At 38.5% G+C, this 19,360-nt stretch overlaps 3 protein-coding genes across 8 annotated transcripts; 1 reads left to right on the forward strand and 2 right to left on the reverse strand.

The window, feature by feature from the left end:
* Positions 1 to 3,511: 3,511 nt before the first annotated feature.
* Positions 3,512 to 6,462, reverse strand: LOC110366667 (T-cell ecto-ADP-ribosyltransferase 1-like). 2 transcript variants are annotated; one of them, XM_036137019.1, is made up of 4 exons: positions 5,940 to 6,462; positions 5,674 to 5,762; positions 4,877 to 5,595; positions 3,512 to 4,271 (listed from the first exon to the last, which is right to left on the reverse strand). In XM_036137019.1, exons 2-4 carry the CDS (start codon positions 5,734 to 5,736, stop codon positions 4,196 to 4,198), a joined length of 858 nt encoding a protein of 285 aa, XP_035992912.1. In that variant the 5' UTR covers positions 5,737 to 5,762; positions 5,940 to 6,462; the 3' UTR covers positions 3,512 to 4,195. The 2 variants fall into 2 exon arrangements, with proteins under 2 accessions (XP_035992912.1, XP_035992911.1); XM_036137018.1 differs by having other exon boundaries at positions 5,674 to 5,765; positions 5,940 to 6,461.
* Positions 6,463 to 7,409: 947 nt separating this feature from the next.
* si:ch211-145b13.6 (T-cell ecto-ADP-ribosyltransferase 1) lies at positions 7,410 to 11,314 on the reverse strand. 2 transcript variants are annotated; one of them, XM_036137017.1, is made up of 4 exons: positions 10,842 to 11,314; positions 10,613 to 10,701; positions 9,807 to 10,525; positions 7,410 to 9,281 (listed from the first exon to the last, which is right to left on the reverse strand). In XM_036137017.1, the coding sequence occupies exons 2-4, from the start codon at positions 10,673 to 10,675 to the stop codon at positions 9,206 to 9,208; spliced, it is 858 nt and encodes a 285-aa protein (XP_035992910.1). In that variant the 5' UTR covers positions 10,676 to 10,701; positions 10,842 to 11,314; the 3' UTR covers positions 7,410 to 9,205. The 2 variants fall into 2 exon arrangements, with proteins under 2 accessions (XP_035992910.1, XP_035992909.1); XM_036137016.1 differs by having other exon boundaries at positions 10,613 to 10,704.
* A 1,195-nt stretch (positions 11,315 to 12,509) lies between these two features.
* Positions 12,510 to 19,091, forward strand: primpol (primase and polymerase (DNA-directed)). Of its 4 annotated transcripts, none has more exons than XM_036137006.1 (14): positions 12,510 to 12,616; positions 13,630 to 13,843; positions 13,911 to 14,005; positions 14,087 to 14,225; positions 15,349 to 15,496; positions 15,600 to 15,699; positions 15,791 to 15,915; positions 16,569 to 16,731; positions 16,806 to 16,903; positions 17,377 to 17,463; positions 18,131 to 18,239; positions 18,318 to 18,394; positions 18,501 to 18,547; positions 18,654 to 19,091. In XM_036137006.1, the coding sequence occupies exons 2-14, from the start codon at positions 13,670 to 13,672 to the stop codon at positions 18,861 to 18,863; spliced, it is 1,572 nt and encodes a 523-aa protein (XP_035992899.1). In that variant the 5' UTR covers positions 12,510 to 12,616; positions 13,630 to 13,669; the 3' UTR covers positions 18,864 to 19,091. The 4 variants fall into 4 exon arrangements, with proteins under 4 accessions (XP_035992899.1, XP_035992898.1, XP_035992900.1 ...); XM_036137005.1 differs by lacking the exon at positions 12,510 to 12,616 and adding an exon at positions 12,643 to 12,716; XM_036137007.1 differs by lacking the exon at positions 12,510 to 12,616 and adding an exon at positions 12,689 to 12,712.
* The last annotated feature ends 269 nt before the right edge of the window (positions 19,092 to 19,360 follow it).

A 19,360-nucleotide genomic window follows, 5' to 3' on the forward strand; every position in this document is an offset into this window, starting at 1 on the left:
GCTGATTTGTAGAGCCAGCAGGAAGCCGGGTGTTGTATGGTGGTGGAATCAGCGTGACAACGTGCAGACGGACCTGACGGGCAGAAATAAGACAGAAATAAGAGACAGATGCCAAAATGTTCCATACACCTCCTTTGAAGCGCCTGCTGTACGTTTGATTTCAAAACAGTACATTGAAGGTCGTCTTTAAAGCTTTTTCAAATCGGAATTTCTTACTGCACATTCAAACCTTTACCCACAACTTAAAGGGAAATTTACAAAAATCTAAACATGGAAGAGACGACTCAAGTTTTAGATGAAGCTGAAAGGGAACATCAGCAGTGATGCAGGAAGCTAGGGCAAGAGGTAAATTATACATTTTGCATGCGGAGGGTATGCTCTTTAAGAAGCCTGCATTTAAAGGTAACTTCATTTTCAATCTAGTTAATTTATAAAGCATCAATTTATAACAAATCCTCTCTCAAGATGCTTTACAACACAAACAGGTCCAGTTTTCCACACTTTTCTCTTGAGGAAATTATACAGCTAAGCTCAACATTATTAATACCCCCGGCAAATTTAAAGGTGCATGGCACTAGTTTTGAAGTTAAATATTAGTTATTTTCTTTCCCATACGTGCCCTTTCAATTGCCCAACATGTAAAATGAGTCTATTTACCACAGCAGCCTCTATAGGCTGGATATTCAGTTCATGAGAGAGTGATCTGGGCCGAATCCTCTTGGTGTGCGTGTGGGTGTCAAGCGCTGCATGCTCATTCACCTGGCTATTTTGTTGAGTCTTCACCGTAATCAGGGCATTAGCGAGAGATCACAAGCTAACTTCAATAGGTATAGGTTTCTTACCTCAGAAGACATTACGCCTCTAAACAAAACATCTGCGCAGTCACAGCAGCAGATGTTTTTCCTCTTCTCCCATGCACGTGTACAACACTGGTGTCATTTCAATTTGTCGCCAGAGGGGGCAGACATCTGCAAAATATCCTCCAATTTATCCTATTCTCCTTTAAATTTATAGTAATGTCTGAGTATTAACGACAAGTTTATTCTGACTGGAAGTGAAGTTAACGTTCTGGAGGGCCCAGCAAGAGTCCCGGCTTGAATCTGATAGATAATTAGCAAACGATTAGGGCGTTGGCAACACCTTCCAACCTCAAAAGGAGCTCTGCTATAGAGAAGTCATCACAGTACATAAAAGCTGGTCCATAAAGCGTTTGGTTGCTGTAAGGCCAATAAATATTTTTGGTTGATTCTTGAGGAGGGTATAAATTATTTTCAGCATGTCATGAAATACAAATTAAAACAGATTGCATTTTTTTTCTCTAAAATTCATACTGCTTTTATGTGTTGTTGTTTTTTTGAGAGATGCTTGTCTTATTTACCCTGAGAAGGAAACATCTTGGGTAAATGAGCATTGATTTTGAAATATAAATCTGCCAGGGGTAGGAATCATTTTGGGCTTAACATGTAATAACATTCAAAACACCTTGGTAAATGTTTTACCACACACCTTTCCTATGTGGGATTTCCTATGTGTCGTAAGATATGAAAATGTTTCCTTCATGGATGTCAAATTATAATGCAATCAAATCTGGTGGTTCATTTATATATAGTAACCAACATTGTTGTATGATCAGTGGCATAATTTCACATGAATGCCTTGCATTTATTTTATTTTATTTTTTTGTACTGTAGTATTCTGTCATCCATTTTTGCTTGCAGGATGTTTAGACTCAGATTTTAATCTTCTTAGGTTGAGAGTTTGTGGAAAAAAGGATTTTCAACTGTTGTAAAACCCCGGAAAGCCTTTTTCCAAGTCCGTAAATGAGAACGTTAATGCCAAACTAGCATTGATACCTCATTCAGATGTTTGTTACAATATATATATATATATATATATATATATATATATATATATATATATATATATATATATATATATATAATATATATATATAATATATATAATATGCTATTATGTTATGTTTTGAAGAGAAGGGCTGCAATATACTGAGCTAAAGTGTTGTAATGGTTTGTAGAAATATTTATGTATTGAATTAATTTCTTTATGATGTTGTGTTAGACATCAGTCATTGTTATTAATCCTTGTTAGTACAGTTTAAACATGAATGCTGTACACCTACTTTTCTTTAAAAGCCAAATAAAATGCATCTGTTGTGTACATAAATGGAACCCATAAATCTTTAAAGTGGCACTACCTGTAGTATAGTGTACATTTCTGTCATCTGTTAGGGTAAAATTGCTAATTTGTTGTTAATTACACTGGTCACTTTATGAGGTACACCTGTTCAATAGCTTGCGGGCAGAAATAAAGAATCACATGGCTGCAAGCCAAATCCTTTAGGTATCAAGATGGGGAGCAACAGCTTGCTGAAGTTCAAACTTAACATCAGAAATAAGGCACAGGGGGGATTTAAGGTACTTTGATTATATCTGGTGTGAAAATGTTAGAAATTGTTAATGTAATGGGATTATTTCAACCTAAACAGGTCTCAGGTTAGCAGATTAAGGCCTCAATAAAGCAAATGTCCAGTGAGCGACAGCTGTGTTGATGAAAATGTCAAGTTGATATGAGAGGACAGAAGTTTAATGGGCCGGTTTGGAAGATAAAAAGGTAAAGCACCTCTTGTAACTACTCATTACATCCAAGGTATGCAGAATATCATGTCTGAACACAGGACACATCACACCTTCAAATGGATGGGTTACAGCAGCAGGAGACCACCAAGGGTCCCACTCCTGGCAGCTAAGAACAAAGCTGAGGCCACGCCTTACACAGGGTCATCAACATTTGATAACAGATTGTTAAAAAAAAATGTTTTACCACATAAGTCGATTCATGTTGTAATACTCAGATGACTGGGTCAGAATTTGATGTGAGCAACTTGAAAGGATGAATCCATCCAGCCTGGTATAAACAGTTGAGGCTGGTGGTGGAAACGTCACAATGTGGGGAATATTTTCTCCAAGGCTCCCGTGTTCTGATTGCTGCCTCCCACAGAACAGTCCACCAAGTCACACAACTAAAATACTCATGAAGTGGCTTCATAGACATGACAATGAGTTCACTGTTCTTCGATCTCCATCCAGGGAAGGAACTTTGGGATTACGCATATCCCAGATGTGCGTAATCTGATGAGCAACCAACATATCTGAAGCGGGTGTGGGCGCTGCTGTGTCAACATGTTGAATTCAATGTAACAAAGAATGAGGCAATTCTGATGGGAGCAACATTTAACAACCAACTTGTGTTTAATGAGATCTTAACCATCAATCCATCGTCTTTATCATCTTATCCTAGCAGGGTTGCGGGGGCCAATGCTCGTCTCAGACCTCAACGGTTATTCTGTAAATCCCTGGACCCAGAAAGTGTCAAATGAGGTGAGGACATCTCAGATTTACTGTGTTTTTTTTTCTTTTTTTCATATAAAGCAAAAGTAGGAACCCTTTAGTAGGTTAAATGTGTATCTTAGTTTCAAACCAAATAAAAGTAGTTCTAGTCCACTGAGTCTTTTATTCCATTTGACAGGTTTACACATGTGTAGTTGACAGTGATAGAAACAGAAAGACGGGGGAAAAGTATTTTACAATTACACAATAGGTGACACAACACAGAAAGTCTCATGCTGGCAGATTGTGAACAGTGTTGTAAGACTCTTGATGAGGATGTTAACAGATCCTTCAGAGTTCAAGGACTGAAGGACAACTCTAGAAAACATGGGACACCAAAAGTTTTGTTTGGGTTGAAAAGAGGAAAATGACCTGAGTTTGATGATCTTGAGATATCAAAGTCAGTCAACTATAGTTCCCATCTATAATAGTAACTTCCTCCTCATATAGTAACAAGTGTCCTTTTTTACTTCTCACAACTTATTTCAGCACAGTGTGCACTGGTAGTAATCTCACACAAAAACCACTATCATTGTTCCTTTTTGCTTTCAGAAAAAGAATCGATTGTGTGTGTGTGTGTGTGTGTGTGGGGGGGGGGGGGGTCACTTTAGCATCTAAGAGCAACTCACACATTTTCTGACATCGGATTAGAGACATGAATTAGGAAAAAGCCATTGCAATGCATAGATATTTAACATTTTATGTATATGATAAAAATAAACATGCAGTAGAAGGAAAGATTGAAGCTTGTTATGTTGTCGCAAATATCTGGCTAAGTCATAGTTGTTCTAAAGATACATGACAAACACGGTTAAGACCACAAGCACAGGAAGAAACAACTGGGTGGAGGCCTCAGCTGCAGACCTGCGGAGATCAAAAAGAGTAAGATCAGACTTTCTTAAATATATATATATATATATATATATATATATATATATTTTACCATATGTATTTCACAGTGATGTGCTTTGTTCAAATTTGACTCGTTTCAACAGTTTTCTCTGAGATGGATTTCTACACACAACCACAGTCTTTTAGAAGTGTTCACACATGCTTAAACATTTTTACATTTTGTCCTGTTGCTTTCATAAACTTTAATACATACTATTAAAGTTGTGCGTTCTACTAGATTGATTCTGATTTAAATTGCAAAAAAAAAAAAAAAAAAAAAAATATTCATGTATGAAGTGATATCCCAAAACAGAAATCACATCGTCTTCACAACTTTAAGAAAAAAAAAACAAAAGCAAAAAAGTTCAATGCCAAGATTTAATGCTTCATTCATACAGGATGATCAGGATTTTAAGTTTTGCTACCTAAAAGTATATTTGACACCAAACACATCTGTAACGTGGTCTGATGAAAAGATTTCGTGAAAAAATCAAAGGCTTTCACTTAATCTTAATGTTTGTGAGAAATTGTAGATTTAAGCAAAAAGTTTACCTTTGATAAAAATAAGTATGGCCTACCTTGAAAACATGACACAGTTGTGGTTGCTTTGCAGAGCAGGATGGCTCAAAACAACCTCAGTGTACTCTTCGTCATCTTCAGTCGTCTTTTTGCCAACTCTCTCCACGGTAAAGACCTCAGCTGGAGACAGAATTATTTTGCCAACTTTGCTCTGACAAAGTTGGTCGCCCAGGTTGACGTAGAAGCAAGTTGTTATTTGAAAAAGGGTTTGCTCAAACAAATCACTAAAATTTAAGTCTGGTTCGACCTCGTTGAATCCCGCAAACCTCACTTTTGAGTTTGCTTCTGGTATTTTGTCTCTGCTATCCTGGATGAAATATACCCGTCTGCATTCCTTTGGCTTCAGCAGCATCATGGAGTCCATCAGCAGGAAATGAAGGGCCTTGAAATGGAAGTCCCTTTCATACGTGGTAACATTGCCCATCATTGTCTCCACTGCACCATTCAGCTCTTTTAGAAAATCTACATTGTCATAGTAGTAGGCAGAGAGAGCAGAAGTGTGCTCTTCATTTCCTCCAGGGATCTGTGAGGTACAGTTATTTTTTGTTCTCCTTTCCTGCCCTGTTTTCCAAGCTTTCTGCAGTTTCTCATTTTGGTCAAGCTCCTGCTTTAATACGTCAGGAATAAACTTCTCCATGGCTTCTTTACGACATCCATCATACAGGTCATCAATAACAGGGGAGGATGCGTCCAGCAGTTTTGCATTGCTCAGGGAGACCTTTAAAGTCAATGATCACAGGGTGAAAGACTTTTACTGACACGGCTGGTTTTGAATGGTTCAAAAAAAAATACTTACTTGGCTGAAGAAAAAAGATGAGAAAAGGAGTGAAACCAGATGCAGGATTCCACTGCTAAACATTTTCACAGTACTTGTTCCTCTTCAAACTGCTGTAACAGAAAGAAAACTCTCTTTACTCCGTCCAGACCGTACATTTGTTCTGCTTCAGATGTTCTCCAAATATATATTCAGCTCTTCTCATCCACATCCTTTAGGATACTGCACTCTGTTTTACCTTTGGTCAAAGAGAAACATAAGACTGACAGAAGACAAATTCTACATACCTTCAGCAAGAGGAAACCATTCGAGGCGATCTGCCAGGGAGTGTTTCTTTTTACCCCACAAAGTGTTTTTATGCAGACCGCTAATCGAGGAAGTGATACTATTTCTTTCACTTGAGCAACTACGGTCACCAGCGTGAGAAGAGAAATGCCACGTTCAAAAGTGGGGTGTGAAAATTGAGTTGTTCGCTCCCTTTGGCGTGACTGAACATGAAGCGCTTCATGCAATCAGGGAAAAAAAAAGACGTCTCTAAAGTTGACACCAGCTTCCTGAGCAAAATCAAGAGCTTTCGGGTGTCAATGTTAGGTGATTCTGCAGATTTTAGACCACTATGAAGAAACACTGATGAAGGTTTTTCAGGAAAACCAATCGGCTGTGATAAGTAATGTGTCTTCAACCCGGCTGAAAGCAAATATTTATATACGCTTTAATACAAGGCACATAATAGTGCTTTCTCACTGGCAGTAAATCAGAGAGATGTTTCCTATTTCAGGTGAGTTTGGTTACCTCAAACCACAAAGAGGAAAAGGTAATGAGCCTTTTTATACCCTGTAAGTAAATATCTAGCTTCAGCTGTGCATCCTCTTCGGTCAGATAGCTTCATGGACATTCGTGTGTCATATCTGGCATATATTTGCAATAATATCTCATTTATTATCAGTTTATCGTTTGTTTTTTTCTTTTGTTCTAAAAGTTTGCAGCTACTTTATATTATTTTTTGGTTTAAATATGCTCAGAATACTTTTTTTCCCCTTCTTCTCAGTGGCATGGTCTATGGGGGAAAGAAGCCTGCCAAGTGCTGCCACAGATGTGGATGTGATGACAAGGCATATAATTATTGTGACTTTAAAGTTTGAACTTTTTTTAAGAGTACTTTCTATGTGTGTATGGTTGTGTTTTCTATGATGCTTTTGAGAACAACTTTAGTTACTGCTTGACCTGGCCTTTTACAGCGTGTAGAGCTATTCGTATATATTGAACCTTTTCTGCTAAAGGCTTTCATTTGAGGTAAGTAGAATATTTTTAATGTGTTAGCCATCATTGGATGTGCTGTTTATTCCTGAACAATAGCTTTGTTAAGAACATAAACCATTTTGGATGCTTTATCCCTGCTATTATTTAGAAAAGCAAATGCAGCAGCATTAACATGCTTCTACAGTTTTGTTGCAAGTCCAGTTGCAACGGCAGTTTCTGATTAAGGTGGTTTTAGTTTTGCGAATATTTCATCTTAGGGTTTTGATCCCAGTTGAAATTCAGGAGCATTTCTGTTGTAACTTGTATTTGTATTTAATTTTGTGAGTTACTTTTTCTGCTTTCTTCACTCCAACTACATTCTGATATTTTTTAAGCAGATTGAACCAAACAAAGACAACAAAACGCATTTAGGCTTCAAATGATTATGTGTAAAATGACAGCAAAGATGTCTGTATGTTTTCATCTACTTTGTTAGATTTCATTACCACAAGAGAGGATAATACTTCTTACATTTATTAGATTTTCTGAATGTAACACAGAACAGACAACCTTTTAGGCTATGGGATACATATCTTAGCTTCTGACAGAATCATTTAAGCATTTTAATCTCAGTGAGTCTTTTATTCATTTTAGAAGAACTCTACACATTTAATGTAGCATACTTGACAGAGGACTAAATAGAACAATAGAACAAGACATTTTTATTTAATACAAAAACCAAAGTATTATGTCAGTCCTTCATGCTGGCTGCCTGTAAACAGTGACCAAAGTACTGGTTGAGATGTTTACAGATTTGTTGCCCCTCAGAACTGACAAACTAAAGTCCAACCCAAGATGACAGTCATGTTAAAAGTTTCATTTTAAGCTGAAGAGAAAAAAAAAAATCTCTTGACTTCAGTAAGTTCAATGAACCCGGGTTCATGACTGGAATGCTTTTTCCTCTTTACTGTAACAAGTCTCTTCCTCTTTTATTTCAACATCTTATATATAGTCTGATTCCACTGGAGACAGCTCAGTATGTACTTCTAGTAACCTCAACTGAAAACCACTATTTTTTTTTTTTTTTTGTCAGAGGAATAACCTGCTGCTGTATGTCAAAGGTCATTGTTCGTCCACCCCCCCCTCCCTATTTTACACAACTGAGGCCCCTTCTGCGCTTCCTTCCCGTACACATTTCCTGACATCACAGTAAAGGCAAGCAATGCATAAAAAAGGCAGAGTAATATATATATATGAGCCCTTGCGGAAAAAAATACATTAAGTTCACATGAATGTGGCAACAAATGGGGAGTTTCTCATTAGATTTATCTGCGATATACACGTCACACATGATAAACACATTTTGCTCCTGGAAAATGTGATTTTGGTGTATTTTGAAGGTATAACGTGTGAAACACATGTCAAACCCCTGGGATCACAAGGGAAGCTCATGTGAAACTGACGCTGTAAATGTGAAGCCCATGTGAAATCCATGGCATCGCAGGTAAAAGGTGTTATCCCAGCACACGTTTACAGCAGTCTGCACATCCGTAGGAAACTTGGAGTTCACCGCTTTGCCCAAGGACACTATAACATGTGGCTAAGGAAGCTGGATTCCAACACACAACCTGCCAATATGCAAACACACGTGGGCAAACATTTCACATGTGACAACAAAAAGCACGGTTGAAAACATTTGCACCAAAATGTGTAACATAAAACAACGTGCAGTTCACATGTTGGAAAATTCATACATGGAAATTATATAAAAAAAAAAACATTTCACATGTTGAACATTTTCCCAGGTTTTTAGACAAGAGGAAATGATAGCATGCCGTAACATGTGAAACTTGTGCGACAAAACTTCCACATGTGACTACGAAAAAAACACTTTTGCAAATGACAGCAGCAACATGTTTAACTCATGGAAAACATTTATTTGACATGTGGGGAAAATGCCCACATGTAAAAGAGGTAGGAAACAATGCCTCACGTGTAACATTTTCCTAAATGTGTTTAACATTTGAACATTTTCCCCACTTATCATATACATTTTTTTTTCACATTTTCCATTTGCTAAAATAATTTCCCCCCATACTTTTTGCTGTGATCCAACATGAAACATGTGGCCTAATGCTTTTGCTTTGTGATCAGAAGGTGAGGCACGTGGTGAGATGGTCCTGTGAGTTATCAAATGGCAAAAACATGTTAACTTCAAGTGCTTTTCTTTCTGCAGGGTGGCCTTTTGTCTATTATAAACATGTCCAAGAAGGAACAGTGTTTTTGATTTCAGGGACACTGATTGTTTGCTCTATTAAAGATACATGGAAAATATGGCTAATGCCACAAGACCCGGAAGGAACAAATGGGCGGTGATGTCAGCTGCAGACCTGCAGAGATAAAAGAAAAGTGGCTTTAGAGATCCTAGTCATAGCCAATCATTTAAAATACACAAAAACTTGTTTTTTCTATTAAGTTAGACGGGCGAAGCTATTTCACACCAGACATGGCAGCGCTTTCTGCTGTCCCCCTTCTTTTGAAGCCAGGACAACGCACATTTCTGAAGAATGAGCAACATCTGGCGCTGCAGGCAAACTACACAGGGTGCGGTCGGCTCCTCCAATCATCTTCTGTCTGTCTTCACCTCTTTATTTTCATTCACGAACAGAACACTTTGTAATACGAGGTCTGAGTCGGGTTAATGAAAGTATAATGGTGGGTGGGCAGTCATTTTTGTTATAAACATATGACTGAAACCCACGTGAGGCGCCAGTAAAAAAAATACTGTTCCAAAAACCACATTTATAACTCTGCTTGTTGAAAATATGCTATGAAGAAATCAGAGGATATTTGTAAGAAATTATCAACTGCAGCGAAAAGTTAAACTCTGATGAGAAAAAAAAAGTGTGTCCTACCTTGAAAACATGACACAGTTATGGTTGCTTTGCAGAGCAGGATGGCTCAAAACAACCTCAGTGTACTCTTCGTCGTCTTCAGTCGTCTTTTTGCCAACTCTCTCCACAGTAAAGACCTCAGCTGGAGACAGAATTATTTTGCCAACTTTGCTCTGACAAAGTTGGTCGCCCAGGTTGACGTAGAAGCAAGTTGTTATTTGAAAAACGGTTTGCTCATACAAATCACTAAATTTTAAGTCTGGATTGACCTCGGTGAAACTCGCAAACCTCACTTTTGAGTTTGCTTCTGGTATTTTGTTTCTTCTGTCCTGGATGAGATATACCTGTCTGCATTCCTTTGGCTTCAGCAGCATCATGGAGTCCATCAGCAGGAAATGAAGGGCCTTGAAATGGAAGTCCCTTTCATACGTGGTAACATTGCCCATCATTGTCTCCACTGCACCATTCATCTCTTTTAGAAAATCTACATTGTCATAGTAGTAGGCAGAGAGAGCAGAAGTGTGCTCTTCATTTCCTCCAGGGATCTGTGAGGTACAGTTATTTTTTGTTCTCATTTCCTGCCCTGTTTTCCAAGCTTTCTGCAGTTTCTCATTTTGGTCAAGCTCCTGCTTTAATACGTCAGGAATAAACTTCTCCATGGCTTCTTTACGACATCCATCATACAGGTCATCAATAACAGGGGAGGATGCGTCCAGAAGTTTTGCATTGCCCAGGGAAACCTTTAAAGTCAATGATCACAGGGTGAAAAACTTTTACTGACACGGCTGGTTTTGAATGGTTCATAAAAAAGAAAAAAAAATACTTACTTGGCTGAAGAAAAAAGATGAGAAAAGGAGTGAAACCAGATGCAGTTTTCCCCTGCTAAACATTTTCGGGACTCTTGTTCTTCTTCAAACTGCTGTAACAGAAAGAAAACTCTCTTTACTCCGTCCAGACCGTACACACGATCTGGGTTGTTGCGCAACCTCAACGTTCTGGCGAACTACAAATCCTCCTAAATCAGTAGGATACCGCTAGTTGTACAAAGAGACGTACCTGAAGCAAGTAAAAGGAAAATTCAAGGCTGTCTAAGTTGTAGGATCCTCTCCATGAGCCTCACACTGCAGTGGAGTGATTGCTTTCTGCAGAGCTGTGGGAATACTTATCTACTGATGCAACTGCCTACTTTTTCCTGTGGAAGGAAACCCGACTACTGCTGGGAGAACTGGAGTTCTTCACAGGGAAGAATTTCTGCAAACGACTCCCATCAACTAAGTGATTTTGTTTTCTTTCTTTCTTTCTTTCTTTCTTTCTTTCTTTCTTTCTTTCTTTCTTTCTTTCTTTCTTTCTTTCTTTCTTTCTTTCTTTCTTTCTAATTCCCTGCGAAAAGCGGAGCGCAAACTAAAGTCCTAACAACGTGTTCCTTTGCACAACTGTCCTACAGTTTAACAGGAGAAAATTACAGGGTTGGCAACACCCTGATACGAGATCCAATCGGTGCCATGATTCTTTAGCTAAATTGTTTGTTGAAATAAAGTTTGGTTTACAACAATGTAAATTGTTATCCAAATTTACAGTGAGCTTTGAAGTTTTTTATATATATATATATATATATATATATATATATATATATATACCCCCCTCATCATCCTGCTCCCTGTGCACGGTTAAAAATTAAACTTCAGTCCATGTACAGTCTTGTTTGTCACAGTTCCAGTTTTTTTTTTTGTTTGTTTGTTATTGTTTTGCTGGGCAAATCAGGGTTTATTGCTCTTTTATAATAAGCATTTCTTGACAAAGAAAATCTGCAAAAATCAGTACAGTGGACAGTGGCTTACAAAAATGGGATTCTAGATTTTGTCATATTTATAGAAAACATAAATTCATCCATTCCTAATTAAAGATTTGGAGACACTCTACTTAAATAGCAAAAAATGTATTCAAACATAAATCAATTATTTATTAAAGTGAATCCCCCTCCCCATAAGAATAAATGTAACAATTAAAATTAAAGATTGGATTTATTTTTCTTCTCTGCAGTACAGGATGCATCTATTTCAAGGCTTTTTACATAAAACTTTGGTTCGGCTGCTGCATTTGTAATAGTAATATAGTAATATCATCTTTATTGTCATTGAAACATACATTACAACGAAATTTGTTCTCTGCTTTTTACCCATCAGCCTTGGGGAGCAGTGGGCTGCCATGTGCGGCGCCCGGGGAGCAATCTGGGGTTAAGGGTCTTGCTCAGGGACCCAGAGGGAATCGAACTGGGTACTTGCAACCTTCTCTGACTGCAAGCGCGCTGCTCTAACCACAACCCCCCATTGGTGAAGAAGCCTCAGTACACTCTGTTAATTCCAAATAATCTTTTTCATCTTCAGGCAAAATAAAATAAAATATAATAATAATAATAATAATAATAATAATAATAATAATAATAATAATAATAATAATAATAATAATTATTATTATTATTATTATTATTATTATTATTATTATTATTATTATTATTATATATATCGGGACAAATTAATAAAAAAAATAGCTTTTATCTTTTTGCAATATATACTCAGATTTTCAGTTATCAGGATCAGGATCAACTGTTGTTTTAGAAGAGCAGCTTTTATTTTGGAAAATCATAACCGGAACTCGTCGGTGGATGATACCATAATAAGTGTGGTTGAGGGGGTGGTGGAGCAGAGATACACATCAATGGCTCCTTTGAACAGATGAATGAGATACAACTTTTGAAATTTTTCTCATTTTATGACTCTTGTTGACGTTATAAGCATTGACAAGGCTGGATAACCTGAGTCGTATGCATGCAGGTAAATAATGTGACCGGAGAAACTACATTTCCGGTTTGCGAAGCGCCAAAAGCGAAACACCTGATGTTTACACCAAGTCATAAACAGCAGCTGAAAGGAGGTACAGAGACAAGAAGTAGTTAATTTTACCAGAAATATGGCGGTAATGTAACAACAAGGAGCGAAGTCTGTAAACTAAACAACAGGTTGATTTATAACTAGTTAATCGTTGCTGGGAGGAAAGTTTGTCTACCAAAATCCAATTTAACTACAAAGTGAGTTTTGCTTTGCTTAACGTTGATTTTAAATGTGACTTAATTAAGACCAAAATATATCTGTGCCAAACTAATAGCTGCAGGAAGCACATGTCTTTTATATCCATACAGCCTTCTGCTCTGTTGCCACGTTATTAAACATTTCACTTGAACGTTGTCACGTTTTCTTAAGACTACAGACTTTGTATTTTATAAGAATGTAATTTGAACCTGAAAGACATGCAAGAGATTGAATAGAAATGGATGCAGCACTCTGTAGATTTCTATTTTCTACAAGCTGTTAAAAACCATTGATCACAGATCTGCACTCCAGTGTGTCTATTACACAAAGTCCCAATAAAATATGTTCAGTTTGTCTTTGAGTTTGTCTTTTTTGTTTGTCTTTAATGTCACACATTGAGAACGGTTTCAGCAGATCCAAAAAAAAAAAAAAAAAAAAATTATAACGTCATTTGATTGTAATAATTGCAGTTAAAGCTTATTTTTATTTTATTTTTTTACCTGTTCTAATTTTGAAATAGTTAATTGTAAAATGCCTGTTTTTAAAAAGTAAACACTGCCAATTTTAACTTAATGAAGAAGGAAGGTGCAATAAAAAAAAATTAACACATTGGTTCACCAAGACCTTTAATTTTTTTATTATTTACGGACACTCAGCATTTCCTGGTCAGACAATTTTCAGCTTTTTTTTTTTTTTAAAGAGAATGTTCAGGATTGTAAAAGTAGAGATTGGTACTAAAGCTCCTTATTTCTTTGCAGGCTCGTTGACTTGCGTGTGCGGGACTAGCGGGACCTCAGGATGAGCAGCTGGGGGGACCGGCTGAAGAAAGTGGAGCAGCTCGCTCAGTCGTTCCAGCAGAACCCGCTGACGACGCCCTACAAACCTCGACTGTGGCCGTGCCAGCCCTCGTCTGTCTGGAAGCTCTTCCCTCGACAGAGCCTGGCCATCAGCTTCGCTCAGAGCTGCAGAGAGGTACCTCTCTAATCAGCGACGTGTCGTTTCACTCTGACGCAGCCGACGCATGTCGTCTTGTTTGCAGGCCGTGCATGTTTTCGCGCTTGAAAAGGAAAAGGCCCCGCTGGGTCAAAGGATCTACCTGGTCACAAGTTACAGCGAGCTGTGGCATTATTACAGGTGAGCGCAAAGAGCCGCTGTCATTTTTGTCTTTTTTAATCACTTAACATTTTGACTTTTCATACTTTTATACTTTTTTAGGGCTTACCCTCAGTCATTGATGCACTGTTATGAGTTGATACCGGAGGGGGCAGTGTGCAAGCTTTACTTTGACTTGGAGTTTCACAAGCCCTCAAACGAAGGATCCGATGGGAAGTCTATGGTTTCCCTGCTCATCCAGGTTGGCACCGTTTTCATCCTCTTATTCACGATCCAACATCTCACATTTAAGCCATTCAGGTTTCTCAAGGTCCTTCTCGCTAAGGAAAACTGATACGTCTGAACAGAACATTTCCTTTTAAAATGAAAGTCATTTGTTGAATGTATTTTTGCTGTTTAGTTGTTGTGGTTAGAGAATAATCAGCTTTGGAGATTGACTCACTAGTTACTGAAGCAGCAGTTGCTTTAATAAAGCGTAATGTTGCTGCCTGACATATAAACCAACACTAACAACCATGCTGTTTCCTTCCTGAGGATAGAATGCATTACATCCACTGGCCTTAATTCTTTATGGTATGGATTCAACAAGGTGTCAGAAACATTTCTCGGAGATTTTGGGCCATAGGATTCCTGCACATCCATGCTACATATTTTATGGCAGGTTAACTGGGCTCAGATGGCACCAAGAGGCCAAAATGAACCCCCACACCATTACACCTCTACCAGCAGCCTGAACCACTGATATAAGCCTGAATGAAGCCAAGCTTTACTGTTTTTAGGCCACATTAAGGGTCCACCAGCTGAAATCGACATTCTTTGGACCAATCAATGTTTTTTTGCAGCTCTGCAGAGCCTTTGTAAACGGTAGCCTCGGTCCTAACCTGACATGAACGGCACTCGATGTGGCCTTCTGCTGCTTTAGTCCATCTGGTTGAAGGTTGTAGGTCCTGAAAAGGTGTTCCACATATCTTGGTTGCAAGGTGTGGCTATTTGAGTGACGGTTGCCCCTCTGTCACATGGAACCAGTTTCCGCGGTCTCCCCTGACATCGCCGCAGCATTTCCGGCCACACAAATGCATCTCGCTGAATATTTCCTCTTTTTTTTTTTTTAGACCATGCTCTGTGAACCCAGCAGATGGTCGTGTGTGATAAACTGTTAGAGAAATAGTTGCACCGACAAAAGTCTCTTGAACCCCAGTTTTCTCCTTTCTGATGCTCAGTTTGAACTTCTGCAAGTCCTCATCACCAGCGTTCAGCTGCTGCCTTGTGATTGGTTGATTTGCTGCTTGGTGGGGGACAAGCAAATTAACAGGTGTACCTTTTTAAACCGTGTAAACATGGTCATTGCTGCTGTGTGTTGACAGTATGTCTGTGCCAAGTTGAGGGAAGTTTATGGGATTGAATGCTCAGTGAAAAACGTCCTGAACCTGGACTCCAGCACGGATGAGAAGTTCAGTCGACATCTGATCTTCATGCTACAAAACGCAGCTTTTAAAGACAACATCCACGTCGGTATGCTTGACCTCATATAGGAACCCAGAAGTGTTTTTTTTTTTAATTATTATTAATTTCTTTTGAATATCCAGATTTTCTTTCTGATATTTTTATTCTTTAGGTAGATTCATCCACCATATTCTTCAGCCCATCATCACCAAACTCAGAAGCGAGAGCCGTCTACACAAAGGGGACATCCCTCAGTCAGACAGCGATAGACAGTCAGTTTTTCTTTTCAGTGCTTGTCAAAATAAATGTATTTCTGGTTGTCATTTCTGTGTATAAGTCCTCTGATTGTTGTGCTCACTGCAGAGTTCACGTTGTCTCTGAGGCGGCTCAGAGTCCACTTACAAAGAGGCGAAAAGAGGAAGTGAGCGACCTCGGCTTTTTGCTGGTGACAAACAAGGACGGCCATAACGGTCTTTTTGTGGATCTGGGTGAGGCTTTGTTTCAAAAAAATCAAATAAGCAATTTTAAGGTTTTTAAATTATTTAATTCATATTATTTGTAATTGAGAACAAAAAAAAAAAAGTTTTCAGCATTTTAGGGTTCAGTGGAAAAATACAAAACAGATTAGGATAAAATGGGCTGAACTTACAAAAAACAACAAAAAAAAAACATTAAAAAAAATAAGGAAAAAATGTTGATTAGTCCAACAGAACAAGACTACGATGACTTTTATGTTTTAAAAACTTGAGGGCTTTATCTGGCCCATCTGGTCTTCAGGGGACAAAATAACATTAATAATAATTAAAAATTATATTTTTACATTTGGTTGTGACTGAAAACCTTTCTAAGAAGACCTTAGAGCTCTGTGGGGTTATCGGGGTGAAAACAGTTCAGATAAAGATGTTGTATGATGGCCATTAAAAGGTTAAAAACAATAAAATTAGCTACAAAAGATTCTTGTTAGCAACTTTTGATATTTTTTTTCAGCCTTTCTTCTTATTAATTAACCCTTAAAGATAATGACAAGCCGGGTGGATTTAATTCAGTTTATTCTAGGTAAATCCATTTTTATACATTTTTTATTTTATTTTATTTTTTTTAGATATTTCTGGGTTTTAACAGTTTAATTTTACACCAACAGGTGTGTACACCAGGAACAGGAACTTTCGGCTGTACAAGTCCTCAAAGGTTGGGAAGAACGCTGCGTTCACTGTGGCCGAAGACAACCAGTTTGCTGCCAAACCTGCCAAAGGAGCGTCTGTTGAGGAAAGTGTCTTCTTGGCATCCTTAGTGTGTAACATCAGGTACGAATAAGCTTTTGAAATGCTTTAAATGTAATGTTTTCGTGCACGTTGGACAAAGACTGGTGTCTTATCAGCTTCACAGGTCAGAGGATCCTTACTTGGGACGGTACAGAAAATAAAGAGGCTAAAACTCCAACCCCTCAGTGTCAGCAGGGATCTGATTCTAATCCAGGTAACTTGGAACCGGGCCTGTCACCATAACAAATTTTTCTGGACGATAATTTTTTCTAAAAATTATTGCGATAAATCATATCATTGCCATTTGGGGACCTTTTTCAACTAATATGATATCCTCTTGACCTGCCTGCTCAGCCAAATTAAGCCGGTTTAAATCCAAAAAACTCCCACACTGTTAGACCTAATCTAACAATATTTCTAGTCAGTATGCAGTCTGCTGTGTGGTAATTTATTCTGCTACATATGCAACAAACAGCTGAAAGTTGTCTTAACAGCGAAGTTGAAAGGTCTTTGATAGTTTTTCCTCTTCTGTGAGCTCAAAATGGGAAATAGTCTTTGTTTTAAATGTCATAGCAGTTTTCGGTCTTGCTTGCATACGCTGTTACACATTATTTTATTTTTTATTTTTTTTTATCTATCTTTAGTCTGAATACTTTTCACCCAAAACTTCTGGTCTGTTTCTGACAGGCACCTTTTCTGGCTGCCTGTCCTCTCCTTACCAAGAAGTGGACAACTTTGTGTTAACCTTGGTCAGAAAGGACGGAGTTCAGGGAAGTAAGTATGGTCATAGGAGGCGCTTCTGAAAAAAGGCCGTTTACGTTGCAAATCACAAATCAGATAATAAACTAAAAAAGAAAAAACGAATCCATCTACACAGAACTTTTTGAAATCTAATTTCTGTTTTAGGGTGCCTCATACGGTTTGTACAATTTTACTGACTATTTGGGTTGGATATTGCCACAGGTTTAGCTTTCAGCATTTCCTAAATCTGAATGAGACGCCCCCCCGTTGGTTTCGTCAGTATTATTGTCTTGCATTGTATTATATGTTGAAGCAGGTGGATTGACCCCTTTGGGTCGGGGGTCGGTCTCTGTCTCAAGCGGAGGAATTTAAGTATCTTGTCCACGACTGATGTTAAATTGTAGACGCCTGCTAAAGCATTACCAGATCAAAGTCATTTGAATGTTTGAAAAAAAAAAACTAACACGGCCTGAGTTTAGTATCCCTATTAATTATACACAGTTTTTTTGCACCATTAAAAAAATCTAAATGTCTTGTGGTGCTGATTGTGTGGGAATAATATGTCTTATTCCTGGAATAATGATTATAATGGCGTGCACAGCTATGTTATTATTTAAGGGATTTTTGCACATTAAGTTGTTACTGTGTCGTCAGGGCCCATGTTGGATCTGCCTGACTTTCACATTCTTAAACCCGACAGGCATTCGAAGATGGAGCTACTTTGCTGCAGATCAGCTTCTTGTCTATGACATCGCCAACTACCGCTGGTGTGAAAACGTGGGCAGGTTTCATAAGAGCAACAATGTCATGTATGTACGACACTTTGCCTCCAGTGCTGAATGCTGCCTGTGGGTCGCTCTTATCCTCGTTTGCTGCCTCCTCTGCAGGATTGTCGTGGACCTCAAAGTGGAGGTTTGGTACCAGAAGTGTCACGATCCAGACTGCAGGAACTTCAGGTCCTCGAGTAAGCTAAGACCTACTACGTTAAAAAAAGAAAAGAAAATTCAAAATAAACGACCGTGTGAGGGAAGGATTTACAATATGGTGATAGTAGCACTTTGCTGTTGCAGGTTTTCCACTGCCACAAGAGATCTGTGTCAGCTACATCCTCAGTCTGGTCAGTTCACGTCATTCTGCTCCCCAGCAAATGAAAGAAATTAAAGACTTTGTATCCGAGAGCAGCTTCAGCCACAAGAGTGAGCACGTCTACTTTTACTTGACAGGACGAGGAGGATCAGGCGTACCTGATGGACGACACGGGCAACTTTGAACCCAGCCAGGCCTCGAGCTGTCCTGCGGAGGAGGCTCCTGAAGTGTGGGGAGATGAGCAGGACGAGCGGGAATATTTAAAGAGCCTGGATGACTTTGAAGAAAACAACGCAGAGATCTCTGACCAGCTTCTGCTTACATGTGTGGCAGACTTGGACTCCTAGAGCGCGACTACCTTCTGTTGTGGCTCCAGCATACTAGAAATACTCAGAACTACTCATAAATACACAATTAAATTGTTTTAAACAGCTTGTCAGCAAGCTATTTTGTTTAACTGAGGATGGATAATTACTGGTAGACTAAAGATAAAAGCTACACATTTTAATAAATATAGCAGTTCCACCTTAAATGTTATTATAATTGAATGCCTTTCATTAAATCTTTAAATATTGTTTCTGAATAATCAATGAGGCCCAAAGCTCTCAAGCAACACACTTGTCCCTTTCATAATCTGTTAGAAAAACCAAAAGTGGGCTGCTGGGGGGTTTCCTGGGGCTCTCCTCTGGGATGGGGAGGCAGCTTTCCCTGTGTTTGGCCCCTCTTGTGCACCTATGCTGTGGGGATCCTTTGGGGCATCTGAGGTTCTGGTTCCCTTTGGCTCCTCACAGCCACTACTGAGCATTTTTCTTATGATTAAACCTTACATATACCAGCACCCTCT

Source organism: Fundulus heteroclitus, chromosome 5 (genome assembly GCF_011125445.2).
Source record: "Fundulus heteroclitus isolate FHET01 chromosome 5, MU-UCD_Fhet_4.1, whole genome shotgun sequence".
Taxonomy (NCBI): Eukaryota; Metazoa; Chordata; class Actinopteri; order Cyprinodontiformes; family Fundulidae; genus Fundulus; species Fundulus heteroclitus.

Excerpts from the sequence above, each read along its gene's own strand:
- si:ch211-145b13.6 (XM_036137017.1), bottom strand. The coding sequence starts at position 10,675 with ATGTTTAGCAGGGGAAAACTGCATCTGGTTTCACTCCTTTTCTCATCT. Across the intron at positions 10,526-10,612 it reads CATCTTTTTTCTTCAGCCAA|GTTTCCCTGGGCAATGCAAA; the intron begins GTAAGTATTTTT and ends TTGACTTTAAAG. Across the intron at positions 9,282-9,806 it reads AACTGTGTCATGTTTTCAAG|GTCTGCAGCTGACATCACCG; the intron begins GTAGGACACACT and ends TTATCTCTGCAG.
- LOC110366667 (XM_036137019.1), bottom strand. The coding sequence starts at position 5,736 with ATGTTTAGCAGTGGAATCCTGCATCTGGTTTCACTCCTTTTCTCATCT. Across the intron at positions 5,596-5,673 it reads CATCTTTTTTCTTCAGCCAA|GTCTCCCTGAGCAATGCAAA; the intron begins GTAAGTATTTTT and ends TTGACTTTAAAG. Across the intron at positions 4,272-4,876 it reads AACTGTGTCATGTTTTCAAG|GTCTGCAGCTGAGGCCTCCA; the intron begins GTAGGCCATACT and ends TGATCTCCGCAG.
- primpol (XM_036137006.1), top strand. The coding sequence starts at position 13,670 with ATGAGCAGCTGGGGGGACCGGCTGAAGAAAGTGGAGCAGCTCGCTCAG. Across the intron at positions 15,700-15,790 it reads CAGTCAGACAGCGATAGACA|AGTTCACGTTGTCTCTGAGG; the intron begins GTCAGTTTTTCT and ends TGCTCACTGCAG. Across the intron at positions 16,732-16,805 it reads TCCTTAGTGTGTAACATCAG|CTTCACAGGTCAGAGGATCC; the intron begins GTACGAATAAGC and ends GTGTCTTATCAG.